This window comes from Vipera berus, assembly GCF_964194415.1.
Source record: "Vipera berus genome assembly, chromosome: 3".
NCBI lineage: Eukaryota > Metazoa > Chordata > Lepidosauria > Squamata > Viperidae > Vipera > Vipera berus.
Window position 1 is genome coordinate 141,868,593 of NC_138204.1, and position 18,232 is coordinate 141,886,824.

At 38.0% G+C, this 18,232-nt stretch overlaps 1 protein-coding gene across 4 annotated transcripts in view; it reads left to right on the forward strand.

Annotated features, from left to right (window-relative positions):
• RELCH (RAB11 binding and LisH domain, coiled-coil and HEAT repeat containing) overlaps positions 1-18,232 on the forward strand; it is a 66,513-nt gene that overhangs the window by 7,924 nt on the left and 40,357 nt on the right. For 3 of the 4 annotated variants that reach the window (XR_014026005.1, XM_081324391.1, XM_081324392.1), the window contains exons 2-7: positions 9,948-10,037; positions 13,822-13,893; positions 14,006-14,061; positions 14,404-14,517; positions 17,334-17,534; positions 17,639-17,730. Coding sequence is in view for 3 of the 4 variants with exons in the window: in XM_081324391.1 (XP_081180517.1) it covers positions 9,948-10,037; positions 13,822-13,893; positions 14,006-14,061; positions 14,404-14,517; positions 17,334-17,534; positions 17,639-17,730 (625 nt within the window). In the remaining variant the exon portion in view is untranslated. The remainder of the gene's footprint in view (positions 1-9,947; positions 10,038-13,821; positions 13,894-14,005; positions 14,062-14,403; positions 14,518-17,333; positions 17,535-17,638; positions 17,731-18,232) is intronic. The other variant, XM_081324393.1, reaches the window with a different exon arrangement.

Consider the following 18,232-nt stretch of genomic DNA (forward strand, 5'->3'; position numbering starts at 1 on the left):
AATCTGTTTTTGACAAACCCATGTTGGTTTTTGGTCATGACTTTGTTTTCCTCTAGGTGTTCGCTGATTCGTTGCTTGATTATCTTTTCTAGAATCTTTCCAAGTATTGAGGTCAGGCTGATGGGTCTGTAGTTTCTTGGATCTTTTTTTTTAAGATGGGAACTACATCAGCTCTTTTCCAGTCCTCTGGTAGTTCCCCAGTTCAGTGGTTTTGAGATCACGTCTGCCAGTTCCTTCAGAACCTTGGGGTCTAATCCATCTGGTCCTGGTGATTTAAACTCATCCAGGGTGGACAGGTGATCACATACCATTTTCTTGCCTATTTTCAATTGTGCTTTCTAATCTCTTTTTTACAGTACTGTTGTTGTTTTTTGGACTGTTTTTCCCTTTGTGTAAAAGCTCCTTATAGAATGTGTACCTAAGGTCACCTCAAAAAGTTAAGATCACTAGAATAAAGTAAAATAACTTATGAGGCAAAAGAGGGAGAGAGAAAACCTTTCCAGAATTACATTGATATTATGCTGGATCTTTTGGGGTATGAATTTAGCATTCTTCCTATGGAACCTGGTATAATGGAAATAATCTCCACATATTAGAAGCTGTAAATGTATTCCAAGAACAATGTTTTTAATAGACCAATAACAGTTCATTTCGCACAATCCAATACTTCCACTTGATTATCTTCTTAAATAAAATGTTCCATTGGGCAATTGCTTAGAACATTCAGCTCTGATCTATATCAAACCTGTAACATGTTGGCACATTATTCAGTCTGCTAATTTTGATTGTGTAGAACAGTGTTTTTCAACCTTTTTTGGGCAAAGGCACACTTGTTTCATGAAAAAAAATCACGAGGCACTCCACCGTTTTCCGCACCATTGGGCCTCCCCACGGTCGCTACACGACGCTACACCTTCGCTCTCTGATTCTCCCCCCCCTTCTTTTTTTGGTTTTAAAGATCCGGTTAACCTCCCCAAACCTCCCCAAACGTCGGCAGGTCTCCGGACCTCCGCGCCCTGCCTGCCTGCTTCTTTCCGCTGCGGAAAGAAGCAGCCTGCCAGCGGCCAGCAGTCGCCCCCCCCTTCCCTCAGGAGACGCGAAGCAAGTGACCGCCCGGAGCTTACCGAGGACTTGCGCGCGGCCGAGGCTTCGGTGCTTCCAGGATCGCGCGCACCTCTCCCAAGCCGTCGCCGTCCGGAGACCTGCCGAAGTTTGGGAAGGTTTGGGGAGGTTTGTGCGCGCACCTCCCCAAACCTCCCCAAACTTCGGCAGGTCTCCGGACGGCGGTGGCTTGGGAGAGGTGCGCGCGATCCCGGAAGCACCAAAGCCTCGGCCGCGCACAAGTCCTTGGTAAGTTTTTTTTATTGACTGGAGTATAAGCCGAAGTGGAATTTTTCAGCCCAAAAAGTGGGCTGAAAAATTCGGCTTATACTCAAGTATATACGGTAATTTTTCTTTCTGCATTTTTCTCCTTCATTTATTTTTCTTTCTCTTTCTTTCTTTCTTTCTTTCTTTCCTTCTTTCTTTCTCTTTCTTTTCTCTTTCTTTCTTTCTTTCTTTCTTCCTTTCTTTCCTGCCTTTCTCTCTCCCACTTTCCCCTCTCTCAATTTCTTGCTTTCTACTTGTTGTGGAAACTGGAAGCTACTTGCATTTCTTTTTAATTTTTCTTCCTGCTTTTTTTCCTTCCTTCCTTCCTCCCCTCCTCTCTCTCTCTCTTTCACATTGAAGCATTCCAGCTGCCATGGGTCCCGGCGCCTCGGCGCCCAGTAAAAATGCCGAACGGGCTCAGAAGGCGTTCCCAGGCACTCCGCCGCAGGCACCAGGCGCCCCGTCGCTCGGAACGGCCCGGCCACTTTAGGTCCAGGTTCCCCGCCGCCCGACTCATTTCGGCGGCCTCAGAAACGTTGCCGCCGCCGCGGGTCAGGCCCGGCGGACCCGGACCGGCACACCAACATCTCCCGCGGCCTCTGCAAGTTGTTACAGCACCGGGAACTCCCGGTGCCCAGCCGAGGCCGTGCAACAGGCAACAGCCTCCTCAGGGCTCAGCCAGCCAGAACTCACCCTCCCGTCTAGCTCAGCCGCGGGCCACGGCCATCTTCTCCGGAGGGAGGTAAAAAAAAAAAATTCCCACGGCACACCAGGCAACAGCTCGCGGCACACTAGTGTGCCGCGGAACAGCGGTTGAAAAACACTGGTGTAGAAGTCTGAACTGGTAAATTGCTTGAGTCCAGAGTTAATATAGAGATTAAAAATAAATAGCAGTTCATATTAAAAAGTGTAAAAAGTGTTTAAGATCACACATCAATGTACACATACTTGTTACTTGCAATTCCTAAACCCAGCACTTTACCTAGGATCTTGTGGCATTATAACAGGGTAGGTCAGCACTTCCTTATTTGTTCGGAAACACATCTTTTTGACTCTGAATCCAAAATACTGCACTCCCATATAAAATATATCCATTTTACTGCTCTTGATGTTGGAAAAGAGATAGACCTACCCACTAATTCTATATCTTATTTTGAAAGAAGGGTTATCATGATAGGAACTATTAATAAGTGGTAATAGACAACGGTCCATTGCAAAGTCATTCAGAGTTTTGACCTTGGGATTGAATCGAAGCTTTAAAATCAGAAAATGCCACCTAAAAGGTAGCTATGGAATGCTGCTTTATTTTTAATTATACTGTATGTTGGGGATTCTACAATTGATCTCCCTTCTCAAATCTTCTCTGTTGTTCAGCAATTGGTTTTTCTTTTCCAATCTATTCGTGTAATTTTTAGAATAGATTTTTGTACATACAAAAATATGGGGGTCATATTCATTGGGTAGGTTCGCTGCCCAAAGCGATGATACCAAAACGTATTTGTTCTGCGTGCAATGCAATGCTATAGCGTTTGAACTGGAATCAGGATTTTTTTGAATTTTGTCTCTCCATCTCATAGTAATCAGTCTTATGGGCAAAGTTACAGAGCTACCAGTTTGTTTGTCTTTCAGGTCCATGTTGCTATGCATGCATACAAGTTCTGCTCATTGATAGCTTTTGGACTACTTTGATAACATTCTTGTTTTTTATTTTTTTTATTGAAATTTGGTATAAAATACAAATAGAAACAAAAGTCAGGAAAAGATAAAAGAAAAAAGAGAAGAGGTGCAAAAAAGGAAGAAGAAAAAAGTTGTGATTCCTGACTTTGCAGTAGAATACCAAAAAAAGACTTACACCCTCAACCTTCTGCTTTACATTTCTAACTATTTCAGACCATTTGTATTACAACAAAATCAATCTAGCCACCAATACCTTAAAGCAAAGTTGCATTTTTTTCAGTTTTGAGCACGAAGTCCAGGAGCGGTTTCCAAACAAGCAAAACTAGATAGATTCTTCTCTTTACTTAAAACGGTCAGTTTTGTCATCTCTGCCAACACCATCACCTTTACCATCCATTCTTCCATTGTGGGAATTACTGTGTCTATCCATCTTTGTATATAAGCTCTTTATCCATCAACCTAAAAAGAGCTACTTTGATGGCATCTTAAAATTGCCGTAAATTTCTGCATTCCAGATTTGGTCTCCGAGCAAGATTTCTTTAGTACTTGCCTCTTTATAGCACACTGCATTAGTAGAAACTTCTCTGCTTCTCTTTATGTTAGAGTTCTGCTCTTCACAGCAGTAGATCATCATTAGCTAAAGCAGACATGTCAAACACAAGGCCCAGGGGCCGAATCCGGCCCGCAAAGTGGTTTCATGTGGCCCGCAAAGCCATCCTGGAAACAGTGAGGGAACGGCCCCCACTGCCTTGGCCCTGGCCGAGACCCTCCTTCTGCCAGAGACCCTCAGATCTGTCCCACTCCTGCCCAGGCCCCCATAGGCACCCTTGATGCGAACGATGTAGAGCTGGCCACGCCCACCCAGTAGGCCATACACAGTCTAGCCACGCCCACCCTGGCCATACCCACCCACCCCTTGAGGGCAACCGCAATGCTGATGCGGCCCTCAATGAAATTGAGTTTGACACCCCTGAGCTAAAGGATCTGATTTGGCTTTGATGTTTCCCATCTGTTGTAGAATTTGTTTTATCAAAGGACATGTGACCATTGACCATTCTTTCTGGTTTTAATCTGTCAGATTGCAAGGAGAATCACATCTAATTAATTTTTGGTAGCATTAGATATGATCTGACTAATGGTGCTCTATGTTGGCTATTTTTGAGGGGGGGGAAATTGGTATAAAAATGCTAGCTTTTTTCTTCAGTTTCTTGTCAATCAGATGTAGTTGTCCTTTTTGGCTCTTTCAGAATTCTCATTGGTGGCATTTTCCCCCCAGCCGTTTATGATATTGCTTTTCTGTTGCTTTCACATGTTGTGCTGGGTAATTTTCATAACCTTTTGGTTGTTGCTTGCAGTTCGGCTCACACAGTTCAGTCATATCAAATTTATTTTCTCCTTTGAGCTTCTTTCTTAACTGCTCTCTAATTTTAATTGCTGGCAATTAAAATGACTTTTTCCAGTCATTTTCTGAATTTTTATGACTGCAGCCTTTCTTTTTTATAAATCGTTTATGGCGATACGTCGCAACACATCACATGACGTCGCGAGTTTGACACCCGTGGCTTATGTGTACTGCCAATATTGAGTTAGTGCTATACTTGTGATAAATTTTGCATCTTTGCATAGTATGTAAGCTGATCACTGCTTTCATTTCCTAGTTTAGGGGAATGTTAGGTCCAGTAATTTCCCTGCTAGTTTCTCAAAGTACTGCAGGTGTTTGTCATCTACTTCTTTACAATAAAGATTGCTAATTGTTTGTCATAGTCATTTTGCTTCTCATTTGAGAAAATGCCCATAAACTTTTCACCCACTCTACACGAGCCTACTTAAGCATGTCGATACCCTTTGATTAATATTTTGTAGGCCAGTTGAGCTAGTTGTTGTTTAAGTTCTTCACGAAAGCATTGGTTTGACCTTTGTCCAAATTACTTTAAGGAACATAACATGGAATGATGAAGAGTTGGTTATTCCGCCTTTTATTTTTAATTTGAGGGTTGTAAGACATTTGCAAACTATTTGTACTGACTGCATGTTTTGCACATGTTGGCTGGCAACAATGATGCCAAGGGTCCACCATTATGTGGGGTTTAGCCTATGGCTGTTATTATCCCATCTGGATAATATAAATTAATGCTCTTGTTTTGCTGAGACCAGTGATGTCATAGTTTAATTTTATGACCTCTTCAAAGAAGTGGCTTTGGCATGCAACCCTGAATCCACTCTTTAATGGTATAGAAGGGAATTTGGAATTTGGTTGGGGTGTCCCTTTAAACCCATATTTTTGTTCTACGATCCCATTAGAACTTGAAGAAATTAGTGTCCTCCAAAATACTATTCTTTGTCTCCCTTGGCTCACCTTTGAAACTCCCTCGTTTTTTTTGGGTTTTTTTCTTAGCAACGAAGATGGATGGTTTCCTCGTTGTAGCTTACTGATCCTGGGGGAGATGCAGCTCTGAAGTTTCAGTTGTAGGATGTTTCTGACTGCCCCATGGACGAGTTGACATCAGCATTTTTGCATATAATTTTATTATGTTTAAAAGGCTAATGTGAAAAGAAACTGTCTCATACATTGACGTATAAATATGTGTATTTGAGAAAAAAGCTCAGTATAATATGGCTCTTAGAATGGACACATAGATTTAGATATGTTGGGAAAGGGAGAGTTGATCTTTAACTAAAGGATCACAATAAATTCAGCAATGCTTAAATAGAATTACTAATCTGACAAAAGTCACATAAGTCATCTCAAGGAAATGGCCAGTGAATCAAAAATGAAGAGAAATCTATTTTCTCATAGCAGAATACTACCAGGAAGAAACTGGTGAAAAATTTCAAAGTAATATCTAGCTGTAACCAGGAAGATGTGACCTCTGTAATTATGTTGTTAAGTAAATTAAAAGTTTATTTGGTGACTCTACTGTAAAAGTTGTTAATAAGTTTCCAAATTTTTAAATTTATTGTTTATTATGCCAGTATATTGGTCACTGACCAAAAGAGTCAAAGGTTATGAAAAGAATACAAGAGTACAAATATCTAGTAAAAAAAAACTATTTGCACCTGAAACTAAACATACCCAAAGCACAGTCAGATCCAGTAACGTCTCGCTATTAATTCTATGGCACAAAATGTAGCCATCATTCTGGAAACCTACTTTGGAAAGTAGTGCACAATTATTTTGGGAGATTGATTTGAGAAGTTTCTGATAAGAAGAAAAATTAGCTCTATCTTCCACTGGTGATAAATAATTCATTTCATAAGTACATGCGCTATGGTCTTGACTTAAGAATCTGAACAATATTGGCAAGGAATGCCATTAAAATTTCCCAGCAGTACCGTCACTGGAAATGGATCCAAGCCTGCCAGTGTAGGCTATACAACGGGACAAATAGGTAATAAGAGTTGTTAGGGATGGTAAAGAGAAGATGCAACAGTTTATTATAGGAGAAATATGAAATGTTAATTCTGTCTCTGGATATGGAGGTTAAAAGTTTTCTGCTTGAGTGCTCTCCTGGCTTCATCCAGACATTGCATAATACAAATTGTGGGTGGAGGGGTGTTGAGTCCATAATAAACCAAGCCCACTGTTATTTCTTGGCACCAGGACACTAGTGTCAATACTAATTGAGCTAAAGATTCACCTCTAAAGATCTGCTTAAATCAGTATTTCATACAAACTCATTTCTTTATTCTAAAGGTCTACTCTAGGCTATGGTTTAATCCTCCTATAAATGTCATGCTTTGAATTGTGTTTCATGTTTAAATTGTTATTGTTGAACCTTTATAAAACATTTAATTACGTGCTTGCCCAAATATGCCTGTACCTCAATAACTTGTAAATATATAATTTCTTTTTGAGTTTATTTTGCTCACTTTTTATTATTATTATTATTATTAATTTTATTTGTATACCGCCCTTCTCCCGAAGGACTCAGGGCGGTGAACAGGGCAATGCATGTTAAAAGACAAAATACAAAAATTAAAAGAGATTAAACAAAATGCCCACAACTCTTACAATAAGTTAAAACACAATAAGAAAAGTTAAAACACATTAATAAAACCCAACCCCATCCCATCAGGCCAGGCCAGCTTGTTCGAAGAGGTAAGTCTTTAGATCGCGCCGGAAGGAGCGGAGGTCGGGCGCCATCCGGAGCTCAACCGGAAGATGATTCCATAAATCCGGCGCGCCCACAGAGAACGCCCTCCCCCTGGGGGCCACCAGTCGACATTCTTTGACCGGTGGCACCCTGAGGAGGCCCTCTCTGTGGGAGCGTACTGGGCGGAGGGAAGTTGATGCCGGCCGCAGGTGCTCCGTAAGGTATTCCGGACCCATGCCATGTAGGGCTTTGTAGGTCATTACCAACACCTTGAATCTCACCCGGAAGACAACTGGAAGCCAATGCAGCTCGCGGAGCAGAGGTGTAACATGGGAGTATCAGGAAACTCCCAACACAACTCTCGTGGCTGCATTCTGTACCAGTTGGAGCCTCCGAGTGGTCTTCAAGGGCAGCCACATGTAGAGAGCGTTGCAGTAGTCCAAACGAGAGGTCACGAGCACGTGAGTGACCGTACGTAAGGCATCCCGGTCTAGATAGGGCCGCAACTGGTGCACCAGGCGGACCTGGGCGAAGGCCCCCCTAGTCACAGCTACTATATGGTCTTCTAAAGAAAGCTGTAAATCTAGGAGGACTCCCAAGTTGCGAGCCCTATCTACGGGGGGGTAATAACTCACCCCCCATAGAAAGAGATGGGATATCCTGAATATCCCGAGATGCCGGTACGCACAGCCACTCAGTCTTGTCAGGGTTGAGTTGAAGCCTGTTCCTCCCCATCCAGACCCGAACCGCCTCCAGGCAGCGGGACATCACGTCGAGGGCATCACTGGGGTGGTTTGGGGTCGAAATAGATGTGTACCAAGCCTACATCACAAAGTTTCTTTAACATGTTTTTTTTCTCAATAAATTGGCACAAATGGCAATTAGAAACATCTCCAATATTACTTTTGTTAAATATTGGTATGATAATTCCTACACCCGAAACACATCACCTGGAAACTAACAACCATCATTCTAGGTTTGACTTAACTCTATTGGGATAAACATCCATTTTTATTTTGCATTCACACACACACACACACACACACACACACACACACACACCTTGAAAAATGACCCAAAATGGCTTGGAAATGTATATTTTTCCCCATTTTTAAGGTTTATAGGAGAGCTTTAAGATAGGGTAGGAGTAGTTTGCCTCCTAGAAGCCTCCTATTCTCAACTTTTTTGTTGTGATTCAGTTACCTCCAACTCTTCCCAACGAACTAGGCATCATTTGCTAGGAATGTTTGTCCGTAGCTATTTATTGACGTGGTTGTAAACATGTACTTGTGTCATAGTATCGATGTCTACCTTGTCTTCTGTCTGATAGACCCTGCTTTGATTGTGTTCAATTATTCCAAGCATCTGGGTATTAAAAAAATAAAGTTTCAGGAGAACTTCTGCGTGTAAAAATAATTGTTTATTAAATTACTAAAGAGGTGGAGTTCATCTAACACCTGTTTGGATTTACCAACTGTATTGAGTTAAACATGGAATGAGTTGCAATCAAGACAGTATTTCCAATCTATTTTACATTATGCATTAGTGAATTTTGGAAAAGAAAAATATCCCTTGTTTTATTGCCTCAGTATCCAGAAATAGATAATTCTGTAAATAGAAAAATAGAAATAGAAACAAAAAAGAGCAACAATGCACATTTTTAAAAGTTCAGTTCTTGAAATATTTAAACTTTGATAACATGGTTGAAGTATAAATAGCATTACTGAAAGAATTACTTCATAAAATAAGGTTTCTGCCACATTATGAGGGAAAGCAGCACTCACCCAGTTTTAGATGTATCTAAAACATGGTCGTCTCAGTTTTGGCTTTGTGAATCTAAACATGATGGTTTTTAAACCATGGTACCACAGTCCCCTAAAGAGAGCTAATTGTGCTAGGGGCCCACTGGTTTTTGGAATAAAAACTGAATATTGATCTAGTGTATTCTGTAAAGCTGTAACAATACACTGTTTTGCATGGGGTTCGTTTAACCAGAAGCTATCGATCTATTCATAGAAACTCAGTGAAGCCCACATCACAATGTGCATCAGTCACAGTGCTTCAGGATTACAAAAAAGTTCACACTAAAACATTCACACTCTTTTTTCTCACAACTGTAGTTTGATGTCTGCATCATTTGCATTCAGAAAGTTGTCTCTAAAGGAGCATATTTTGGGGGAAAGGGTAACGAAATGAAGAAATATAAGTTTATTTTTATAAATATAAGAAAGACAAGTTTACTTTTGTTCCTTTATTTATATCTTACCTTTATTGTTTTTTATAAATAAAGGTGGATTAGGCTGAGAGGGAGAGTGACTGGCCCAAGGTAACCCATCTGGGTTTCACGACTAAGGCCTGGTTTCTAGTTTGGTGCTTTAACCCAGAGGTCCCCAACCGTTTGGGCAGCAGGGACCGGTTCCGTGGAGAGAGGTTTTTCTGCGGACCAAAGGGAGCGGGGTTTCATGTACTGCCTGCATCCTGCAGATGGGGCTTTGCTTGTTTGTGCAGTCCGGTTGCTGGCATGCCACGGCCCGGTACTGGTCTATGGACTGGGGATTGGGGACCCCTGCTTTAATCACTAGACCAATTGGCTATCGAAGTTGATAGCCATTAAAAAAGGTGGGCACTTTTCTTCATAATTCTAGTGAGGTCAATCACTAAACCTAACCTTTTGCAAATCACTTTTTTTTTTAAGAATAAAATTCGTTGTAGGTTGTGGAAAAAGTAATATACATGTAGTTTTACATGTAGTTTTATTTTTAAAAAAAAAACAAAAAAGATATTTTCCTTCATTATTTTTTTCTTTAGATCGAGCTGGAAGCATTAGCACTCTTGATTCCTTGGATTTTGCAAGATATTCAGATGATGGAAATAGGGAGACTGATGAGCGAGTAGCTGGTGAGTAAAATTTCAGATAAGATGCCAAGTAGGTATTGCACAAGTCATGCTTCCTGGTGAATGTCTATTTATATTAAAAGTTTGTAAATCACACACTTTCTAATGTGTTATAAATTTAATTTATAGATTATTGTCTAGCAACAGATTATTGAATGGATGGCTACATTGTTAACATCTCATTTTTCTTTCTTCACTTTAAAATAGAGTTCATTTATACAAATTATTTTCTTGCATGATTTTTCCATTACGGTACTCGTCACAAACCAGTGGTAGTACAAGTGTTCTTGAGAAGCTCAAGTTCTTTTAAATAATGAAACTTTTCAATTTACTTTATTTTACTATGAATAGATTCTTATCCATTAGGAAAGCATCATAAAAATGTACTGATGTGTATTAAATTCTTTGTGGTAAGATTAAGAAAACCAGAAAATATATACAAATTACTTCTTTATTATAAATATGAGCGACTCTAATACAACAATGGAAAACAAAAGTCATTATAATGCTTTTTTGCATTTTTGTGTTGATTGGCCAGATTTGCAATGATAAGGAAATACATTCGATCCTGTAATATATTAGTGGTTATAAACATGATGGAACATTCCATTTATGCAAATCTGCTACCTTTCATATCCAGTAGTTGTAAGACAGCTAAAATCACTTTCCAGAGAGATACATAAAGCAGAAAAAAGTCACGGCTGTTTTAACTGTTTGTAAAAAGATGCCCCATCCATAATCTTACGCATTCTGAAGCTTCCTTTTTAAAGGAATTGCAAAGCCCTAATAACTAGAGGTGGGAAGGGAAATGAGAAGAACGTTGTTGTCGTTGTTTCATTTATTTAATAGTAATCTTCAGTTGGAGATTGGTATTGCCTGGAAAAGAGTATTTTGTTAAAAGGAGAATTGTCAGAGCATCATTGTTTTCCATCCTTCTCAAATCCAGACTGAGATTAGCAAATGATAGCAAAGAAAACAGTGGATATATGGGTGGATAACCTAACTTTGGGGAAGGCAAAAAGGTCTTTCTTTGTTGTTGTAGTTTTTTCTTTTGCTAGATTTGTGTTTCTTCTCTGGCTCTGTATGCATAGATCAGTGTTCTTTCTCTCTCTCTCTCTCTCTCTCTCTCTCTCTCTCTCTCTCTCTCTCTCTCTCTCTCTCTCTCTTTATTTTGTTATTTTTCCTTATTCACTTCTCTCTTTGAATTTATCTTTTCTTTTTCTGTTCCCCTCCACCAGCTCTACATATGACATGCTGGTATCATTTTGTGATGGTGCATATAGCACTCTCAAAATTCCATTGGGCCCAAAATTTTGGATATCCTTTTGCTAATGTGATATTTGAATGTAGCCATTGCGGATTAGCCCTCTTGGAAGACTTTAGTGATTTATCTTTTGCAAATCATGTTAAAAACTGCAACACTTTTCAAACATAACATTGCATTTGTTAAGTTTGCATAATAAAAATATGTGTTGATTATACGGTTATTCCCAGAGCTAGTGTGAACCTTCAGAGTTCACTACAAAATGACAGCTGCTGCAAATGCTGTCGACAGAGGTAGAACCTCTGAAAGTGGAATTCTTGTTTGAATTCTGAATAGGTAGCTGTCTCTTTTAGTAAATGCAGTTTAATACTGTAGCCTTAGAAGAGTAACAAGTAAAAGTCTCTTGCATATTTATGTGCTATGGATACTTACGTAACAATTATAAAAAAAATGGTGCCTGATGGGATCTACAAAAGAGGAAACTGGGAAAAAGCTAGGGCCTTAGGACAGTTCATTATAATATGCTTATAAAGGCTGCCTGAATCACAGTTTTAACACATTTATTACAACAAACATTTTAGGGTAGGTATGCTTCTTTATATCATTTTCTTAAAGTGAACGTGGGAATAAGAGAATTAAGTATTTGTTTAGTTCTATATCAAGTTGAACTCTGTTCGGATTTAATTTGGGCCAAATATAATTACTTAATTCTGGATCAACTGTATGTTTTGTTACAGCTATGAGTCATTGTGGATATACTATTGAATTAAGTAGCTGTTTCAAAATGTTAATATGTCTGGAGAGAAACCATGCAGCAGAGTAAACTGTTTTAATAAAACAAATAGGCATAATTGTAAAATCTGCTCGTGTGTACTAGGATGTCATAATTAGGTAATGGAAATACTTTGCCATCTGACATAGGTATATGTGATATGAGTTTTCTGGCTTTCTGTGCTCTTAGTGATTTGCTCTCTGCTGAACTTCAGTTTCCTTATTGGAATTCCTGAGTTTCTCTACAATTTGTTTTTGTTTTTTGTTCTTGTTGTTTTTTGCTATTTTTCTTTAAAAAAAACATTTTTTATCATCCTGTTGCAGGGCATTTCTGATCTGCAATAGTTCTGTAACCATGCATTTCTACATTTTAAGGAAGAAATACTGCCCATCATAAATTCTTTTAAACTAAATTAAATTTTCAAAAGATAAGCTTAGCCCAGGGGTAGGCAACCACGGCTCTTTTATGACTCATGGACTTCAACTCCCAGAATTCCTGAGTCAGCTATGCTGACTCAGGAATTCTGGGATTTGAAGTCCATGAGTCATAAAAGAGCCAAGGTTGCCTACCCCTGGCTTAGCCAGACCCTGAAACCACTGGCAACTTATAAGATATTACTTTATATACAAAATATCCACGTAGTTTTTAGACTTTGTTGCACAGAAATATTTGCAGATCAGCATTGCTGACTACTACAGATTTTTTTTCATACTTTTCCATCAATTATGCTTTTATATTTCTGCATTAAAATTCTGTGCATCAAACAGGTTATTTCCATGGAGTAGTTGTGATGTACTCTAATTATGCCTTCTGTTTTTGAAGAAAAAAAATGCAAACTGAGTGAATATTTTTTCCATATAGTCCTATTCCTAATCTATTGGTATTACCAGAAAATGGAACATTTGTAGAAAAAAATGTTCTAAAAAAATCTGTAGAATATTTCTAATGGTAAAGGAATCCCTGTAAAGAAGCTGGTTAGTAATTGCCTGTTAGTGTACCTTGGTGTCTTAATCAAGATCAATTACAAATCAAATGTTTAAAGATTGGATAATCTCTAATGAATCACTTTGTCTATGGCAGAAAGCAATTCATAAAATTATCTCAGGTAACCTAAATTATGAAATCAGTGTTCTTTATGAAAAGAAATATTAAATACTTTTTTAAAAAAAAGTTTGCAGATATGTAAGAACTCAGTTGACATGATAAGCTGTTCTACCCAACTGACATATCCTATAATGTGCCACAAAATGGGAATTAAAACCTCCTTTGTAAAGTGGCACTAACGTGAATTATTTCATTTTTGCAATGACAGATTATTCAATTCTTTGTTTACAGAACGATAATTTTAATCAAAAATCTCCTTATTCCTTCAAAGCAAGATGGCCTCATATTTCCATTCGTATAACGTAAAACTTTAGAAGATTCGATCATAATAACACTTTGTAATGTGATATCTTCCAAGATTTTCAAAAAAAAGAGGTGCATTTTATTTCTTAAAACCTGTAGCATTCCTTGCCAGATTACTTAGATGTTTAACCAAGATTAGGTTTGAATCGTGGAAATGTTTCGCCAGTTTGCTGCAGTCTTAACTCTGCTGCATGCGTTCATGAGTTCCATAAAGATTGCATGCTTTGTCTTTTAATACAAATTGTATTTTATTTTTACACCCATCCTTGCTTTTTTATATTTCATTTTTGTTTCCCTATTCTTGATTGGATGCCTGTGTATGTTTAATCCAAATCCTTGTCCAGTCCTGGAGTTTGAACTGCGGAAAGCAAAAGAGACCATTCAGGCCCTCCGAGCCAACCTGACTCAGGCTGCAGGTGGTGTACACAAACCTTTTCCTCAGTTTTTTTGTATTTTGATAAAATAGAAAGAGGTGGCGCGTGACAGCCTGGAGAATGATATTTTTTTTTCCTGTATTGCTGTTTTCAGAAAATGAAGTTCCTTTGCAGGAACGAAGCAATTATAAATCAAGTCCTGAAATTCAGGTGAGTGATCTAATGTGCTATATCTGCTTTTATTATAGGGCAGGGGTAGGCAACCTCGGCTCTTTTATGACTCACGGACTTCAACTCCCAGAATTCCTGAGTCAGCCATGCTGACTCAGGAATTCTGGGAGTTGAAGTCCGTGAGTCATAAAAGAGCCGAGGTTGCCTAGACCAATGTTATGTTCACAGTATTCCTATCGCTAACCAAAGAGCATGCTTGTTCAAGCTTGTAGGTTTTGTTTTGAAATGGCTAATCAGCTTGGTTTAGTTTCTGTCAATCATAATAGGGAATCGTTTTAATGACACCAAGATTGAAATGTTATGTGCATTTATTTTTCCTAGGAACCAATTAAGCCTCTTGAAAAAAGAGCTTTAAACTTCTTAGTCAATGAATTTTTGTTAAAGAATGGATACAAGCTTACTTCAATAACTTTTTCAGATGAGAATGATGATCAGGTAAGTTGGAATAGCACCTTTGTGACATTCCGATCTGGGGTCCTTTTTCCCTTTTGTTCCTAACGTGGTCTAGTTATTTTTAACTTATTTTCCATAAAAAATATCTCTGCTTATAGTACATAGTATACCTCTCATGTAAGTTAATTAAAGTAGGATTATTGTTTTGTCCATAGTAAGGAATAGTAAGCTGATTCTTAACAGTAATGCTGTTGATTTGAACTCGAGATGACTTGGTCCAAGAGCACTAGAGGAAAATAAATTTCTTTCTCACCCTTCTGAAGTGTTCTCTTTCTGTTTTATAAAGCGCTAAACATATGAAGTGTTAGATTGGCTACCAGGTCTGAATCTGAATGTATCTTTGTTTTAGAACAAATATAACAGAAAAGATAAGCATAGAGTCCCAAAAACAGCTTGGAATATTTTTTTAATACACTCTGTTCATTCCCACCCACCCCATCTTAATGCTTTCTCCCCGCTTAGGTCTGGGATACATAAGGGAGGAGAGATGAATTTCATAAAAAGGATAGAAAAGAATATAATTTTCTTTCTTTTTGAAACCTCAATCACAAGGATTCTGTTGCGAATAACTGCAATTAAGAAAGCCCCATAAAATGTGACTATAAAAAAACATTTAATGCATGCAGAAATATTTCCACCAAAATCCATAAATATATGAGCTGGTTTATTATGGATACTGATGTCTGATATGCATAATGATAATGAGGGCCATCTTTTTAATACAGGGAGAAATACTTTTTTATCTCTTGATGTAAATCATAAATTCAAATGGTTCATCTGTTCTGTATTATTAATTCTGTTCTGAGAAAGCTGGTTTTCATGTATTGCTCAAAGGCTAATAATCTACTGTGAAGCTATATCACTGATGCCTTATTTTTGATGGAACACTTTCAGCCCATGTATAGCTAGGAAGTTTTCCTGAATCTTATATTACTGAAACAAATGTCATAAAATAAAGTAGTACAGACTGTTCCTGACAGCCATCTCTTTTTCCTACTTCCAAAATAAATCAGTCAGTACTTGTAGACCTTAAGTGTGATGAATCTTCATTCTCCTATATTTAATCAATTCCTACTCCATTGAAATCTAGCAAAATAATGAGCAGGACCAGGTTTGAATATGTTTAAGTAATGGAGGCTAGAATGAATGTCTTGTTTCTTGCTGTAGTGAGGTTCCTTAATCATTTCTAAAATGATAAGTTATATACATATACATATACATATACATATACATATACATATACATATACATATACATATATATATATATATATATATACACATACACATACACATATACATATATGGGATGCGGTGGCTCAGTGGGTTAGCTTGTCGATCAGAACGTCGGCAGTTGGTAGGTCGAATCCCAAGTGCCGCGTAACAGAGTGAGCGCCTGTTACTCGTCCCAGCTTCTGCCAACCTAGCAGTTCAAAAGCATGTAAAAATGCAAGTAGAAAAATAGGGACCACTATGGTGGGAAGGTAACAGCGTTCCGTGCGCCTTTGGCATCTAGTCATGCCGGCCACATGACCACAGAGACGTCCTTGGACAAGCGCTAGCTCTTCGGCTTTGAAACGGAGATGAGCACCGGCCCCTAGAGTCGGAAACGACTAGCACGAATGTACAGGGGAACCTTTACACACACACACACACACATATATATACATATACATATACATACATATATATATATATATATGTGTGTGTGTGTGTGTGTGTGTGTGTGTGTGTGTGTGTTTTCTGAGGTTTTCGCGGGTGTTTGTATGTGGATCTTTGGTCATTCGGGTTTTTTCCCGCGTAGAATTGAAGGTGTAGGAGCAACGTTTCGACGGAATCCCATCCGTCATCCTCAGGCTGGTGGCTTCAGGTTCCTTGGATTCTACGCGGGAAAAAACCCGAATGACCAAAGATCCATATATATATATATATATACATATATACATATATACATATAGAAAGAGCCTTGGTGGAGCAGTGGGCTAATGCCTAAGTAACAGCAGCTGCCTGCAATTAGTGCAGGTTCGCGTCCCACCAGGCTCAAGGTTGACTCAGCCTTCCATCCTTCCGAGGTAGGTAAAATGAGGACCCAGATTGTTGGGGGCAATTAAGCTGACTTTGTAATAATGCCGCTTGGGTGTGTGTGTGAAAGCCCTAATAAGCAGGCATATACTGTACATAGAATGAAGGCTACTGCTAAGCTTGTAAGCCGCCCTGAGTCTTCGGAGAAGGGCGGGATATAAATGGAATTAAAATAAATAAATAAATAAATAAATATACATATACATATACATATACATATACATATACATATATATATATATATATATATATATATATATATATATATATATATATATATAAAGAGAATTTTTTTCTATATTTTATGAACCATTTAGAATTATTTTGATGGACAACTAAATTTGTTAAATAAATATCATAGCTTCAAGAGGTGCTTGTGGCTAGAGATTTTTGTTGTGCTGCATTGATGCAATTTGATTATGTGAAAGATCACACTAAGCTAATTATGATCAGTGAAATCTTCACACTTTGAACAAAAATATTAGTAGTGGTCACTTAATTGTTAAGAAATTAGATTTAATTATGTCATACATTTTAAGCTAAAACCGATTTCTTCAACAGTATGTGATTAAGTAATAGAAGTGTAAAATTTATTTTTATTATTCTTACCTGGCCAATAACTAAAGTTCTCTTCTGGAAGTTGCATTTTATCATTTGACGTGATAACTTGCATGCTTATTTATGGAAACTAAGTATTTTAATTTTGCATATATAAAGGATTTTGAACTGTGGGATGATGTAGGACTGAACATTCCAAAGCCTCCAGACTTGTTACAACTCTACCGTGATTTTGGAAATCACCAAGTTATTGCAAAAGATATTGTAGATGTAGCAGTTGGCCCAGAAGAGGATGAACTAGAGGCAACAACTCCTATCCTAGAAAACATTCCTGTATTTGGGACATCAGAATCAATAGAGGTATTCATTTTGCAAATTTAAAACAATATGGCAAATTAAACTAATTTATTCAATTCAAATTGATTAATTAAATTAATTTTTTCGGTCATATTACTTCTGTTTAGCAATGTGTGTTGGTGCAGAAATTGGAAGATCAAATTAATGTATTAAGCACAGAAAAATGGTCTCTTATGGAGCAGATACAAAGACTGGAAAGGTATGTTAATGTATGAACTTTTTAAAAAATTATACAAAATAAGCAGTTTGCTGTGCATGAACCAGTGTATTCATCTCAGTTTATTATGCCTTTAAATGAATATGGCATTGAGTTAAACTGTTTATAAAAACTTGTTTCTCTGTATTTCAGTTTAACAGCTTTCATTACCAAAACGTATTATATGCCTCAAGGTAACTTGGTCAGAATTATTTTCATGCACCAAAAAGAATGAAGAAAATAGATTTTAGAGAGATGCTGGATATGAATATACCAGCATGGCAGTAGCTTATTTTATTATTTATTTATTAAATTTATATGCTGCCCATCTCCCTGATAAAGCTCTGGGTGGCTTACAGATCATGAAAGGTAAATAGAAAAGCTGTTTAAATTTTAAAACTGCAAATTTAAAAATTTAAACTATGCAAAAAAACAACAACAACCAGGAACCAAGATATGGATGGTACAGGGATGAGATCTTACCCCATCATCCACCTATCAGCAG